The 16,987-nt window shown below is 36.3% G+C and overlaps 1 protein-coding gene, 1 long non-coding RNA gene and 1 other non-coding gene across 3 annotated transcripts; 1 reads left to right on the top strand and 2 right to left on the bottom strand.

Moving 5' to 3' along the window:
• Positions 1-720: 720 nt before the first annotated feature.
• On the bottom strand, positions 721-827 carry LOC127255045 (small nucleolar RNA R71). Its single transcript, XR_007839547.1, has one exon. It is a non-coding gene; the product is annotated as a small nucleolar RNA R71 (small nucleolar RNA).
• Positions 828-9,143: 8,316 nt separating this feature from the next.
• On the top strand, positions 9,144-9,578 carry LOC127254384 (uncharacterized mitochondrial protein AtMg00810-like). Its single transcript, XM_051279476.1, has one exon. The coding sequence runs from the start codon at positions 9,144-9,146 to the stop codon at positions 9,576-9,578; it is 435 nt and encodes a 144-aa protein (XP_051135433.1).
• Positions 9,579-11,472: 1,894 nt separating this feature from the next.
• On the bottom strand, positions 11,473-14,562 carry LOC127254878 (uncharacterized). The gene is made up of 4 exons (XR_007839520.1): positions 14,406-14,562; positions 14,105-14,171; positions 11,869-12,008; positions 11,473-11,775 (listed from the first exon to the last, which is right to left on the bottom strand). It is a non-coding gene; the product is annotated as an uncharacterized LOC127254878 (long non-coding RNA).
• Positions 14,563-16,987: the final 2,425 nt, after the last annotated feature.

Below are 16,987 nucleotides of genomic sequence, written 5' to 3'. Positions count from 1 at the left end.
TCCCTGAGGAGATGACCCTACTTCATCTATACTATGTTATTTTTATTGCAGAAGTAGGTTTATTTTATTTTAAACTTTGCAGCGTGTGACAAACGCCTGTCAAATTTTGGCTCTGTTGCCGGGGAATTCTAATTGGTTCAATTTATCTTTTGTTGTTTTATATTATTTTTAAAAATATGACTTTTTCTGGTTTATGTCGATATCTGATCGCATAGGAAACTTGATTTTTGACCCCGAAATTGAGAAGACTGCGCATCGATTGAGAAAATAAACTAGGGAGCGTTTCCAAAAAGATTTAGCTTCAGAATTATCTAGCGATTTTAGTTTTGATGAGATCGAGGTAGAAGAAGAGATGGATCAAAGGACATTAAAGGAGCTAGCAGCCCCTAACTTGACCCAACAACATCTCTGCATCACATACCCGACGGTAGACGGTAACAATGGCTTTGAATTAAAATCAGGACTAATACACTTGTTGCCTTCTTATCGTGGGTTGCCAGAAGAAGAGCCACATAAGCATCTTCAAGAATTTGATGTCGTCTGCACAAGCATGAAGCAACAAGGATAACAGAAGATCAAATCAAGCTTCGTGCTTTTCCCTTCTCACTGAAAGATGCTGCAAAAGATTGCCTATTCAATCTATCTGCTGGAAATGTCAACACATGGACTGACATAAAGAGAAAGTTTCTTGAGAAGTACTTTCATGCCTCACGAGCTGCGAACATAAGGAAAGAAATATGTAGGATCAAACAACAAATATGAGAGTCTTTATTTGAGTATTGGGACCGATTTAATGTTTTAATTATGCAATGTCCTCAACATCAAATCCCTAAACAGTTACTAATTCAATATTTCAACGAAGGTTTGACTTCCATTGATAGCAGGATCATAGATGCAGCAAGTGGAGGAGCTTTGATGAATAAGACCTCTAGAGATGTGTGGGATCTACTGAATGACATAGCTATGAACTCACAGTAGTTCGGCCTAAGAGACGTAGTGACAGTGAAAGAGGCAAGTGAGGTAAGTACTCTACAACAACAATTAAGCGAACTAACTTCAATTGTTCGACAGATGGCTATAGGGAATGCACAAATTAAGGCATGTGAAATATGCACTAGCACGGAACACCCTTCTGATGCCTATCCCACGATGACTCTAGGAGTGGATGTCAATGTTGTGGGATTCGCCCCTAGAGCATACAACCCCGTCTCAAACACCTATAATCTAGGATGGAGGGATCACCCCAATTTGAAGTATGAGAATCAACAAGGTAACTTTGGAGATTATTCGAGAGGATTCCCAACACCTAACCATGCTTCACAAACCGCTCAAACAGTTCCGAGTAATTCCTTAGAGGATATGATGAAAACAATGGCGTCTAATATGTTGCAATTTCAACAGGAAACTCGGAATAGCATAAGGAACTTGGAAGAACAAGTGAATCAAATAGCGAATGAGATGTGCAAGATGAAGTCAAGAGAGAAACGCATATTGCCTTCACAAAACGACGCCAATCCAAGGAATGTAAGCTCGATTGTTATACAAAATGGCAAAGATTTAGAAGTATAAAAAACTGAAGTTCTAAAGGACAAGAATGAGGATGCCATTGAGAAAGAAATAGAGAAATCCGCCGATGAAGTATCAGACAAGGTAACTTCTGAAACAGCTACTAATACTAAAACTAATGTTGCACCGTTTCCTTTTAGGTTGGTGAAACCAATGAAGGATGGAAAAAAATAAGGAGATAATGGAGATGTTTTGAAAGGTAGAATCGAACATACCCCTACTGGATACGATCAAGCAGGTGCCAAAGTATGAAAAATTTCTGAAGGATCTTTGTGCGAACAAGAATGCATTATTGCTGGCGAGAGCGTATCTGCCGTTTTACAACGTAAGCTTTCTCTTAAATGTGGAGATCCAGGTATGTTATCGGTTCCTTGTAAGATAGGTAAGTTGGAGATTAAACGACCAATGTTAGATTTAGGAGCTGCAATTAATGTGATGCCTAAGTCTATTTACAAATCTTTGAATATTGGACCTTTAAAGAAAATTGGAATTATTATTCAACTAGCTTATAGGAAAAATTCTTACCCTAAAAGAATGATTGAAGATGTCTTAGTGCAAGTTAACGAATTAATTTTTCTGGTTGATATTTATGTGCTTGATATGCATGGTGATAATTCTCTAAATTGTGCACTGATTTTACTAGGTAGACCATTAATGTCCACCGCACAAACTGAAATTGATGTGAAACAAGGTATACTTTCTATGGAATTTGATGGTGAGAAAGTGCAATTTAATATTTCTGATTCTATAAAATACCTTGAAAAATCTAATGTGTTGTGTAGTGTGAATGTTATTAACAAAAATATGCATGGAGTCTTGAGATTGCATGAGAAATCTGTCATGTACATTAAATCGAAGCCACATCCGAATCAGTTGGAACCTGTTCACTTAAATGATAATGTGAATCTTGCAAAGAAATTTTTTTGTGAGTAATCATCGTTTTAAACATGGAAGTAAAAGACAAAAACTGAAGTGGGTAAGATGGTATGAAGTACTGCTACCTAATGGCTAACATGGTAATTGCGTCTAGCCAATGACATTAAAGAGAGGCGCTTTTTGGGAGGCAACCCAAGTTTTCTAGCTTTATTTCTTTTATTTTCTTTAGTTTTAGTTTTTTTTTTTTATTTTTAGACATCGCCTATTTGATTGGATTCTTTATTTTTTATTTTTTGTAGGAAACTTCTTGGAGAATTTTGAAAAAATAGAAAAAAAAAGGCCATTGTCTTCTTCTTCTTCCTCCCTGCTCAGCTTATCCGACCTCGATGAGCCATCGATTTTGGTATTGGAAAAGAGACGCACAATCAAATTGAGGAAGTTTCGAATCCAAAGAAAAAGCATGCAATCGCACCAATCGTACGGACCCCAGGGAAGTTTCTCTCTTATTTTACTTTTTTTAACATTGAGGACAATGTTTGCTTTAGGTGTGAGGAGAGAGTAATGCAAATTTTTGGGGCAAATTTTTCATTTTATGCTACTTTTGATGAATAATTCGCTGTCCTTTCGCATATTTATGAGTTTTGTCTAAAGTGAGTCAGAGGTGGTTTGAGTGATAGGTTAGTATGATATGATTAATGATATTGGTTTTGAAATATGTTGAGCCAGGTTGACATTTGAACCCTCTGAGAATTTGAGTATATATTCCAAAAAGCTTACATTAGAAAATAAACTATATATTATCAAGCTTTTGGAAATTTTTTCTTGTGTGATTTGTAGTGCTCAATTAGATGACCTAGAACTTGAGTGATTATCGATGTTGAACTTGCAACTATTGAGTCTTGCATTTTGAAAATGATAAGGGCATTAGGTAACCCATTGAGACTTTCTTTATCACCCAACACAATATATTTCCCCTAGTTAGCCCGTTTGAGACTTTTTAGCCTATTTTTCTTCTATATTAAACCGTCTTTTAGCCGCATACCCTTATTTTGATATTAAGCCTTCTCCGATTTGAACCATATGTTGGAAAGAATTACCTTAAGTTCACGTTGTGATGCACCTTATTTGTTCGGAACCAGTTAGAAACAAAGTTTGAGTATAAATAAATAATGCATTCAGAAGTGTTTGCTTCAATGAGAAGGGGTAGTGAAAGGTGTATATATATATATATATATATATCAAGAGGCCAAAAAACAAAAAAAAAACAAAAAACAAAAAAACAAAAAGAAAAATAGAGAAGGCCCCAAAAAGAAAAAAATAATAATAATAAAAAATAAATCTTGATGAAGTATTATTGATATAATTATGTTATTCAAGTTTGGATAGTGAATAAAGTAATAGTTTCATTGTTTATGCCAAACTGTTTTTCACATGCTAGCATCGTGTTTTTATTGTGTTATTTTCTAACATATTTTAGCCTTCGCATATCCTTTTTTCTACCCCTAACCATCAGCCCCGTTACAACCTTTATAAAAAAGTCCATTTGATTCTTGATGTTAGATTCGAGTATCTTAAGCAAGGGAGATTTGATTTTCATTCAAGCCTATGGGAAAATCTTTTGTCGCACTACTTGAGCCTTAGCTGATTATACACACTTGTTTCTTTCAGAGAGCATGTGCACATACACTTTATCCCGTGAGGATGACTTGGCTTGATATGTTGAATTTCCGATTGATTTGGTTGACTGCGATTTCTTGTCATATTGAGTCGCCTGCGATTTCTTTTGGCTTGCGTTGAATATTTATATTATTTACAATATTTGGTTGATTTTGATTGGATTCTACCTAATTTGGATATATATTATTTATTTAAGATTTGTAGGAGAAAAACAATAAAATTGATAGAATTATAGGGAAAAGAGAAAAAAAGGCACAAAGCCCAATTGTTACAAAATTAGGGCAAATATAAAGGAAAGAAAGAAGGTGGAGGCTCCAATTTATGCCACTTGCCGAGAACACCGTGCAGAAGAGTTCCAGAGAGAAACCGTGCAAGGGCAAGAAGGAGAAAGATTCTTCCTAGAAGATTTCGAGTTTTACCTGTACCAACATCATTCTCAGACGATGTTTCTCTTTGCTTCCTTTTCATTTGTTCTTTCTCCTATGATTAGCGAGTAGTTTACTTTTCTAGTCTAGGAGTGGAAAACAACTTGGTATGGATTTGGGAGATTAGACTTGTTTTGATTTATGATATTTCTTAGGTTCCTAAGTATTTCTATAGTTTCTGATTTCTTTGAGTTATAATCTTTTATTTGGTTGGGTATTGTGGCCAGGTATTTCAATTGGATTAAAGATTAATTGTTAAACTAAGTTAGGCGTCCGTAATTGTATCTTAATTTGGTTCATGTAGCAACTAGTGGCAAACACTATTAGGAAACTATGGAATCAATTTTAAACAATTTTGCATAGTTAATTGTTAAATTAAATTAGGCTCTTCTACTTTGCAAGACGGTTAGGCTAATAAATTCTTTGTGGCGTCACTAGGGTTCTAGTCTAACTAGAGAAGCAGTTGACGGGCGTACCTAGACTGTCGAGAAATTACGGAAGAGTTGGTTATTAGGCGCGTGTCGATAACTATAACTAATTTATTAGAAACCAATAGAATTAAAAATTTATTGATGATCAAATCACTACCCAAGTTGTCAATTTCATTCATAGACTGGAAACTTATTTTTATTGAATTTATCTTTTAGTCGTAGAGTTTTTAGTTTGTTATTTTATTTTTATTTCCTACTTCCAAAATCTCCCTTTTTTATTATATTTATAAATCAAACAATCGAAAATAAAACCTTTAATTTTCCTGAGGAGACGGCCCTACTTCATCTATACTATGTTATTTTTATTGCAGAAGTAGGTTTATTTTATTTTAAAATTTTCAGCGTGTGACGAACGCCTGTCACAGGCGCTGCTAGAAGATATTCTTTTGCAAGTGTCCAGAAAAAGACCGCGAAGAAGATTTGGGAGGCCTTAAAGATGAGGTATCTTGGAGCCGATCTAGTGCAAAAGGCAAGATTACAGACGTTGAGACTTGATTTTGAAAGGTTAAGGATGAATGATGGAGAAATGATCAATGACTTCGCTGGAAAATTGAGCGGTATGGTATCGAAATTTAATAATCTTGGTGCTACACTTGATGATAGTACGCTTGTTCAAAAACTTCTTGATTCGGTTCCAGACACGTACTTTCATTTGGTAGCTTCAATTGAACAATGTTCTGACATAGATACCATGCCATTCGAAGAAGCCATTGGCCGACTCAAGGCATATGAAGATCGACTTAAACTTCGTAGTGGGAATACGAGTGGTGAGGGAAGCCTATTACTCACCAAGGAGGATAATCCAGCAAGTCAGAAAACCTGGGGAAGAATTTCATCTTCGGGTGGAAGAGGACGTGGATCATACCATCATGAAAGAGGTAGCCTGAACGGTGGTCGTGGAAGAGGAGCTAGACGAGGCAGAGGTGGGTGTCGAAATTACACACCACCTCCACCTCGAAACTATGGGAATAGTCAACACCGGAACAGAGACAAGCGACATATAAAATATTCCAATTGTGAAAATATGAGCATAATGCTTCGGAATGTAGAGTGCCAAAAGAGAAGAAAGAAGAGGAACCTACACTACTTCTAAGTGTTTTTGGGGAAAATTCGATAACGATGGCGTTGCTCAAGGAAGTAGAGATGATTTTTGGTACTTAGACAATGATGCAAGCAGCCACATGACGGGAAAATTGGAATTCTTTGCGGAACTTAATAGGGAGATAACAGGGCAGGTTCGATTTGGTGACGGATCCATGGTGCAAATTGAAGGTAAAGGTTCTATTCTATTGAAGGGTAAAAATGGTGATCAACAATTAATTTCAGATGTCTACTATATTCCTGCCATACGGAGTAACATCCTTAGCTTAGGACAATTAACAAAAACGGGATATAAGGTAGAAATGGTGGATGAACATTTAAAGGTACATGATGTATTTGGGAAATTGATTATGAAGGTACAACGATCGGAAAATCGGTTGTACAAGATTCAGCTTCACACTGCACAACCAGTGTGTCTTGCTATTAGTCTAGATGATGAAGCATGGTTGTGGCATGCAAGGCTTGGTCATATTAATTTTCCAATCATGGAGTCAATGGTTGAGAAAAATATGGTGCGTGGTGTCCCAAGAGTGAAACACCCAAATCAAGTATGTGAGGGGTGCATGGTAGCAAAACAGCCTCGCCACCTTTTTCCCAAGTATGTGAGGGGTGCATGGTAGCAAAACAGCCTCGCCACCTTTGTGCGGACCAATATCACCGCAAACGTGGGGTAGAAATCGCTACTTTTTTCTAATTGTGGATGACTTCAGTAGATTCATGTGGGTTTATGTTATCAAAAGTAAAGACGAGGCGCTCCAAGCATTCCAGAAATTCAAGACACAAGTTGAATCTAAAAGAACAAACAAGGTGAAAATGTTAATGACTTCCATCGAGGGGGTGAGTTCACATCGCAGAGGTTCAATGAATTTTGTAACATTGAAGGTGTGAAAAGACCCTTCACTGCGCCATACAGCCCACAGCAGAACGGTGTGGTGGAGCGTCGCAACCGAACTGTTCTTGAAATGACGCGATCACTCTTGAAGGCAATGAATGTACCAGAAAGATTTTGGGGAGAAGCAGCACGTTATGCAGTGTATATTCTGAATCGAGTTCCAAAAAAAGGGTTGAAAGGCATGACCCCTTACGAGGCTTGGAAGGGAAAGAAACCGTCACTTGAACATATCAAGGTTTTTGGTTGCGTTGCTCATGTGAAAAAACCAGTGAATCATATAACAAAATTAGATGATCAAATCTAAAAAATGATTTATCTAGGAGAAGAACCTGGCAGCAAAGCACATAGCCTCTACGATCTTTTTCAGAACAAGGTATGTGTAGCACGTGATGTTGTTTTCGATGAGAAGATGAGGTGGAATCGGACTGCTGTGCAAAATAATCGACCAACAACTGTTCAGGCTGGTTTAATGGTGAAGTCCATGATACGCATGAAAGTGCCAATTGAGACCAATTTCCAAGTGATGAAGAAACAAGAAGTCCAGGTCATCCATTTGAAATAGTTCCAAATGGAAACAACAGTGATTTCTCGACTAATATGACCCCTGCTAGTGAGCATATGATCGAAACATTTGGGTGTAGTCCAGAAGTGAGTCCAGCAGCTTATGATCACACACCCATTCGTGGATTTCGTTCACTATCAAATATCTATGCAGATTCAGAAGCATTCGGTGTTGATCCAGCAGAACTGATGTTGGCTGGGGAGGAACCAACAACATTTCAAGAGGCGGCGAGTGATAGAAATTGGCAGGAGGTGATGAAGAAAGAGCTTGAGTCAATTAACAAAAATCAAACCTGGAAGTTGACATTGCTTTCCCCTGGACATAAACCAATTGGGGTGAAATGGGTTTACAAGTTAAAGAAAAATGCTGAAGGAAACATGGTGAAACATAAGGCAAGATTAGTGGCTAAAGGGTACGTACAAAAGAAAGAAGTAGATCTTGAGGAAGTTTTTGCACCAGTGGCTCAACTTGAAACTATACGATTGTTGTTGGCATTGGCAGCTTCGCGAGGATGGCAAATCGAAGTGGGTGTTCTTGAATGGAACAATAAAAGAAGAGATATATGTTATTCAACCTGACGGATTTGTGGTTGCAGGAAAGGAGAACATGGTGTACAAACTAAACAAGGCTCTCTATGGTGTTGGGGCTGGGTCAACTCAACACTAGTATGATATTGTCTACTTTGGGCTGAGCCCGCACGGATTTATTTTTGGATATTCTCCAAAAGGCCTCATACTAGTGGAGTTCACTTGGGACTTATAAGGTGTGTAATTTTCTTCACAACTTCCTATGAGGACTTGGGTTTGCACCCCAACAATCCTTCACTCAAACCAAAGACCAACCAATGGATCTTCCTTGTCCACCTTGTACCGCCTATCACAAAGGGACCCATTGCCTGACCACCTCAATCGGGACCGACCCAACACCGCCAGAACACTTTTCGACACAAGGCACATCTGCAGGTCACGAGGGCGAGCCCACTACCACAACCAATGCCCAATGCCACCCAGTCCACTTCACAGTCTAACCTGGCTCTGATACCACTGTTGGGATTGGGTCAACTCACTAGTATGATATTGTCCGTTTTGGGCTGAGCCCGCACGGATTTGTTTTTGAATATTCTCCAAAAGGCCTCATACTAGTGTAGTTCACTTGGGACTTATAAGGTGTGTAATTTTCTTCACAACTTCCAATGTAGGACTTGGGTTTGCACCCCAACATATGGATTGCGGCAACCCCCAAGAGCTTGGAATATTCGTCTTGACACAGCTCTAAAGGATCTCGGCTTTCAGCGATGCCCACAAGAGCAAGCTGTCAAGAAACTGCAGACATCTAATGGTTTGTTGATAAATGGTGTGTATGTGGTTGACTTGATCGTGACTGGAACCAGTGAAAATAAGATTTGTACGTTCAAAACAAAGATGCAAAGTGTATTTGATATGAGTGACCTTGGAAGACTCTAATACTATCTTGGAATCGAGGTACACCAAAGCGGGAAGGAGATTACAATTTGTCAGAGTGGGTATGGCAAGAAAATACTACTAGCAGCAGGTATGGAAGATTGCAATCCCTCGAAGTGCCCTATGGAACCGAAGCTGAATTTATGCAAAGATGAAATAGGTATTCCTGTAAATGCAAAAGAGTATCGGAGGATCATTGGAAGCCTGAGATATCTTACTCATACCAGACCAGATCTTGGTTACTCGGTTGGAGTCGTGAGTAGGTACATGGAATTGCCGAAAGAGAGTCACCTTAAGGCGGTCAAGCAGATTCTGAGGTATATCAATGGAACAATCTGTTATGGACTTGTTTATTGTAAGGGAGGTGACAGAGGACTACTCGGCTTTAGTGATAGTAGTCATGGCATGGATCTTGATGATCGTAATCGTAAAGGTACAACCGGTATGGAGGTAATCTTATCACTTGGTGTTCTCAAAAGCAGCGAACTGTGGCACTCTCCTTCTGTGAAGCTGAATTTATGGCTGTGACTTCAGCATCATGTCAAGCGTTGTGGCTACATAATTTGTTGGTGGACTTGACCGGTCTAAAAGCTCAATGTGTAAAGTTTTGCGAAGATAATAAATCTGCGATATCCTTGATGAAGAATCCAGTGTTTCATGGGCGTAGTAAACACATTGATACGAGATTCCATTTCATCCGAGAATGCATTGAAGAAGGTTCTATTTTTAGAATATGTTTGTAGAGAAGAACAAAAAACTGATATCTTGACGAAGGCACTGCCGAGAGTAAAGTTCTTAGAGATGAGAACTTTGATGGGCATCAAAGATTTGAATGTGCTAAACTAGAATTACGGGGAGAGTATTGGAAGTAATTCTAATTTAGTTTCTTAATATTTATACAAATTTATTAGGATAAAAAAAAAAAGAAGTGGTGTTCAGTTGCACGCAGTTTTTTTCTTGCAGTTTATTTGTTTTCGTTCAGTTTTTTTCCTCTGTTTTTTTTTATCCATCGAATAAGAACATCAAAAAGTTAATTTCCCCTAAAGCTAGTGTTTTTCTTGCTATTTAATATTGTATTGATCATTTTGGAGGGTTCCTGGATAAATTCTCATAACATTTCCAACACATCCCAATTATCGCTTGTTTTTTAAGTTAATTTTCATTAATGGTTTATTATCTGGGAAAGGAAATTCATGATAAGCTTACCATCTATATTACCATTGAAAAATTAGAAGAAAAAGACTGCAAAGAACTGTTGCATCATGGACTAAAGTGAATGATTAAAATTTGAACATAAGGCATAAATTAATCTAAACAAAAATGGTGCAACCATTCCGCAACTTTTTCGTATACATAGCATTACTCCATTACAAAAAGAGCAACATGGGAGGAAGTCTCCAAATCAAATTCCATGATATTTCCAATCTTTCTGAATACATCACGCAATTCCATGATAGGCCCACAACATTAAATTAGCGGAAGCTTGAAATATTCAATGACTATATTGTTGTTGAGGTTGTGGCATTAGCATGGATTTTAAAGTCACAAAAGCATTTATATTTTGTCCGTACAGGAAATTTTTGAAATTATAAAACTCGAAGAAATCTATATTAACATATCAATAGGGTGTATATATAACTGATGACAGAAAATGGGTGTTAATTTGCAGCTTTAATGCATATTGGTGTTAATTCTGTTAGGAAAAAATCATGAAAATCTGCCGAACAACATAACCCCCTGTGTGGTTTCTAGTAATTTTTCTAAAATAACTCACACACACTACCAAAAAAAGGTCTTTTTGTAATGGACAAATATTCGTAACTAAAACCCATTTTTCGTGCAAAAAAGCTTTTTGTGTCAACTTTGTTACGGATTATGACCGCTACGAAAATTCGCGGTACAAAAAGTTCGTGTTGCAACAAAATCCGTAACAAATATTTGATGGTCAACTCTCAAAATAAGTACGTGTTAATTATATTTGTTACGTTTTTTGGTATGTAACAAAAACATCAATTATGTTTTTGAATCAACAAATATCCGACACAAATAATGCGGAACAAAAGTTGAATACTGTCAGAGAAATATTTGTTACGACATATGTCCGAATCAACAAATGCGTTACAAATATCTAATCTTGTCAGAAAACTTCTTGTTACAAGATTTGTCCGTAACAACAATACATTACAAAAGGACTGCCCCCTAACAAATAAGTTGTTTGTTACAAAATTACTCTGCAACAAAAAGTCATGACAAAAGTCAGGCAACCATACATTAACATTTGTATCGACCACTGCCCGTAACTAAAAATACGCTACAAAAGACGTCCCTCTATGGCATAGTAGTTTTGTCGCCATAAATAAATTCCATTTGTTTGTATTATTAATCTGCGAGACAAATAATTTAAAACTAAATCTTATCATAATTGTTTCCAAATCCATTAAAATAGTACACATGGTCATCAATACAATGATGTTCATAGTCCAGCCAAAAATAAAATATTAGTCATCAACGGTGCTAACAAAACATCCCAACAAAACACCAATCCGTACACCAACATAACAACCTACTAAATAACGATACGAAAAACCAAAAAGTAATACATAAATAGATAAATCTGATATCATACGGAAGTACGATCTCAAGGGCAACTCATAAACACTACTATGAATGACCCAGCTAGTCGAGTGCAGACTCATGGAGGCTGCAATCACGGGCGGCGAACCAACTGCAATGTGTTTTTAATAATATATAAGCATTTAATACAGAAATTGAAGTAATTTAATTTCCAAAAGATTTAAGTAAATAAAAAATTGCGTACATCCTGGTAAATCTACTCGATATTATCTCCGTCGAGTACATCACCGAAAATTTTTGCTCCAGCATTAGTTGGGAGGATAAGTGCGGTCTCCGGGACCATTACAGCTGTAATATACACCTTAACAATGGCTAGGGTATCACCTATATAAATAGGTTAAACGAGCGCTAGTTACGAGGAATGTCTCCCTCTGTAAACATTATGGATGAATATAATAAAATAAAACTTACGTTTTAACTTTGATCTAGGGACCCTATCTTAAATACAAATATAGTAACAAATACACTCAAAAAGCACTAATAAAATAGGCTGACCCCTGAACATTATGAAAATAAATAACACAACATGGACCATAGGGGCCAACTCTCCTTACACATATACTAATATTTATAAATCACCATGATTATAGATCGGCAATCCTTCAGTAAAAGAAACCAACATAGCTCTCCAATAGCAACAAATTAACCACCAATTAAGCACTACAAATAACGTTCGACCATACGACTACCTTAAACCCAAATAGACATGCCCTAGAACAATATAACCAGATGCTAGATATAACAATCTTACACATGATCCATTTTATGTCCATTTCACGTTGTACAACTACACAATCAGAATTCATAAAACACAATCATAAAACTCGGTTTGAAAATGGATGAGAATATGCTATATAAAATCATGCAAAACTAGCAATAGAAAGTACATAATAAGAAGATGGTTCTCAGTTTATGGATGGGATCGTTCAAAACTCGGATAAGAATTCAATACTCTATAAACAACCTAACAAATATAATCGACTAATACAACTGTCGTAGCTTTCAAATCTTAAATCGTCAATATAACAAATGCTGTGTAAGTAAAATCGCATTCACTTCATTCCAAAATCCATACTACAATCCCTGAAATGTATTATACATCAAGAGAAAAACGTTGAAAGTTTGAAGAAATTACATTTCAAAACATAAGTTTGATTTTCATCAACATATCTAAAATAAAAGATAACATATTTTGGCAAGATCTAAACTGGATAGTAAGAGATTATAACTCCCAATACTATGTCCGGCCATAAAAATGTATATAAAATACATGAAAGCTTGAATATGCTCAGTTTTAAAAGTACTGCATAATGTAGACAATTATTACAGTCATGGCAGAGTAATGTTGCTCTCCTGTGAGAATAGGGAACGCAACTGTACATCTATGATTTGTTCGCCCATTTCGCAATCTTTTGCTGTCAATATCACATCACAGTTTTTTGTGTTAACTTATTTTGTCCAAAAACATCTCACCCAACAATATTATCATATTTTCAAATAAAAAACGTTAAACGCACACAAAGGAAAAGAAAAAGAAAACCTCAGTAGTTTGACTTCTTTTTTTTCCATTCCATTTACATATTTCTAGCATTCAACAAGTAGATTCAGAAAGAATACTGGGAATGCTATATCAGGATAATTAAGGTTGTCCCAGGAAAATAAAATAGCGAAAAAGAAAGCCCTATGGGATAAAAAGTAGAAACTCAATAATGAGAATATTACTTTAATAACAATATTATTTGCTACAGCCCCAATCAAGAAAGGGCCAGCCGGGCAGAGCAAACCACAGAAGGAGAAAAGGTCTGTTTACCAAAATGATAACATCATTGTTAGAAATTGGAAATAGAAAAATGTAAGATTTGCAACAGAACAGTCTACTGTAATAACCATGGAGTAATAAAGGCTTAGTGTTGTTAACCAACATAGCGTGTATATATATATCACCAACAACAATATATATACATAATCCACATAGCCAAAAAAAAAATCATTATTTCAAAGCGATTGAAGACTGGTACACATAGATTGAGATTGAATGAAGTAGGTGGAAAAGAGAAAAAGAACAATAAATGTAACAATAACCAGACTCGGGACAAAAGTAAATGGAAGACTGAAAGTAAAACAAAATCTGCAGAAAAAATTGGTTAAAGGGGGAAGTGTCAAAACTGTTTCTCGTCTTCTATTTTTCTTTCACTTTCAGAAGAAACTCAAAGACCACTTATCCATCATCGACTCTCGAGCTTAAGGTTTTTAGTATTTCCTATACAAACCGGAGAGTCATGACACATATGCCATGCCTAAAGACATCATTTTAAACAACACCAAGATGCAATGTTTTGTAAACTTCATTTTATGAAAACAGAGTTGATAAAACTTTAAAAGAACAACAAATTAGAATCTCCAGTCACATAATACATTACCTAATATACGATCTTCAAACAGTTATAAGTCCACGTCTGCAGCACCTCGTTGTTCAATAACTTAATCCTACAAATGAAAGTTGATGAAATGAGTATTATTCAACCATGAAAAAGTCAATTTCAGAAAATACATCCATACTGGGTATTTACCCAAGACAAATTATAAAACAAAACTCGTTATTTACCAGGTAAAAGTATGAAATAATTTGTACAAGAAGATTATCCAAAACCCTAGAACACTAAAGAAACTAAAAATCAATTTTCATAGCTTCAAAATAGAATGCCCTAGGTTTTAACTCACCGTTCGATATCGTGAGAACTAAATGCAGCAAGGAAGATTTACGCTGGCCATAACTCAGAGAACACGAGCGTCAAATCAGCGACGGTAGATCGGAGTGAAGTGTAGAGAAGATCTTCTTGTTGTGTGTGGATCGGGAGGCGATTTGGGGGAAAAGGAAAATGAGAGCGTGTGTATGTATGAAATTGTACATAAATGGAAAAATGTTAATATATGTTGGGAAAGAAGAGAAAGTGTTAACACGCTTTTTATCATTATTCTTTTTAAATTATTATATATTTTTAAAATATTTTATAAATATATTTTTTAAGTGGTTAATATATGTTGAGAAAATGAAGAAAGTTAACACGATTTCTATTCTTGATTACTTTTTAATTATTATTTTTTAAAAATAATTTTATATAGATTGTTTTTTTAAAAAAATATTTATAATTATAATATTGATTTTTTGTTACGCTTTTTTTATATACATAACAAATACATACAGGACCCCATGTCGTTATAGTTGTAGTTGTTGCGGATAAACTATCGAAACAATTAAAAATTATTTTTTAATTATTATTTTTTTGATTGAGTTTTATATAGATTTCTTAAAAAATATTATTTGTTATTTTACTATTGACTTTTTATTACAGTTTGGTATACGTAACAAATACATAGATACTGTTGATGTATTTTTTCAACAAACAAAAAGTAAAATTCAAAGATATAGAAAATATCTTTAAACTTGATTAATTAGCGTCTAAGATTAGGAATCTCTAAACACTGTACGGTACATAAAAGGAAATAATTGGAAATTAAAATGCTGAAAATTTAAAGTGGTGATCCCCAAATCTGACTTTGCTTTGTTGAAGTTGATTGAAGATGCCTTCTTCAGAAAAATCGAAATCCTTAAATATTCCTTGAAGAAAACGCTTGGAACCGTCGCTTGGTTGGTTACAACAACCGCCGTCAACTGCCCAAAAGAAACGTTTTGAAACGTTGCCTGGTCAGTTATAGCAAATCCCCCCTCCTTTATTGACACGTGTCTTCACCCGTCTGGCCAACCGCATACCCAGCCGACCAATTCAGAGACTAACTGATGATCGCCAGACCAAAACAACTCCTTGACCGCCCCCACCAAGCGACCAAACTACTGTTCACTTAAGTGGGCAATCAATTACCAGACCTTACTTCGCCCGACCTCCTTAGCAGCCGACTTACTTGGTCTGACTTCTGACCAACCGACCTGCAGATCTGACCTACTGACTTTCCGACCTGCAGACTTTCCGACCTATGGACCATCCGACCCTCTAACCAACCGACCTGACTACCCGACCACAGACCTTCCGACCTGACTATCAGACCTGCTGACCAACCGACCTACAGACTTTCCGACCTATGGACCATCCGACCCGCTAACCAACCGACCGAGGACCAACCGACCTGACCAACCGACCTGAGCGCAAATTTTTTTTTACTTTTCTGCCCGACTTCGGGTCCTACCTTCCTTCAAGACCCTGCTACCATTATTTTTATTATTATTATTATTTTTTGTACGTAACAGATACCAAATCTCGTTACAATTGTAGTTGTTACGGATAAACGATCGAAACAAATAAAAAAAATATGTTGACCAGCCCAATTTTTTTTTGTTCCGACAAAAATCGTAACAAAAAATAATTTTTGTGACTGAACTATTGTTACGAACAATACATCAGCTACAAATGGTAGATTTTTTGGTAGTGACAATAACTGTCATAAAACTTCCATAATATTATATGGCAAGAAAAGCTAAAACAATCTTGTACCTCTAAATTGTTCATGAGGTTTTGGCATTGCTAGATTTTTTTAAGACATGAAAGTTACAACAATGACATAGGTACAATACCAAAACAGTTCAATGATGCATATTGCATGAAAAACAAAACTAAATACATCACCACATTGGACGTCAATTTGGGCATCAATTCATAAAATCATATAGACCATCAATAATCTCTCAGATTCGGCAATGGCCAAGTGTTGGCTAAGTCTTTCTAGGATATTGGTCAATCATATACTTTTTTTCTATTTTTGTATATGGTCCTGTGCTTTTGAACCTCTGTATAGTATCCCACCACTCATTTTGTGATATTTTTCAGGTGGTTTTAATTAGAACATCATGTAAGTCAATTTTTGAAAATCTCATCTCAGCAGTCTTCTTTAATTGCTTGTTCTTTGCAGGATTCCTCAATCCAGCATTCGGAGCGGAAGCTGGAGCTGGAAGTGGTTCCACCATTCCTGGAGTAATGTTTCCACAGCTTTCCGTTGCTGGGGTGGCACAGTTCCCAAACAATCCAAGAATGTCGATAGATCTTCGGTATTGAGAGAGACATTCCAATAAGATGATCCCCAGGATTTTATATTAGGAGCAGGAATCTCTGTTGCCCTGAAAGGCTGCCTGCACCGAGGACACTCCAAGTGTTCATTTAAATAAATATTACGGTAATCGTAATATGTATTGCACCTATTGCAGGAAGTCCAAAATATGTCTCTAGCTATTATTAGTGCAACTGAGTTTCCTTCCATTTTGACCCTTTTGTCTGGACTAACAATGAAATCAT

Source organism: Andrographis paniculata, unplaced genomic scaffold (genome assembly GCF_009805555.1).
Source record: "Andrographis paniculata isolate CXL003 unplaced genomic scaffold, ASM980555v1 Contig52END, whole genome shotgun sequence".
NCBI lineage: Eukaryota > Viridiplantae > Streptophyta > Magnoliopsida > Lamiales > Acanthaceae > Andrographis > Andrographis paniculata.
The sequence above is the reverse complement of the archived record's forward strand: the minus strand, read 5'-3'. Positions and strand labels throughout refer to the sequence as shown.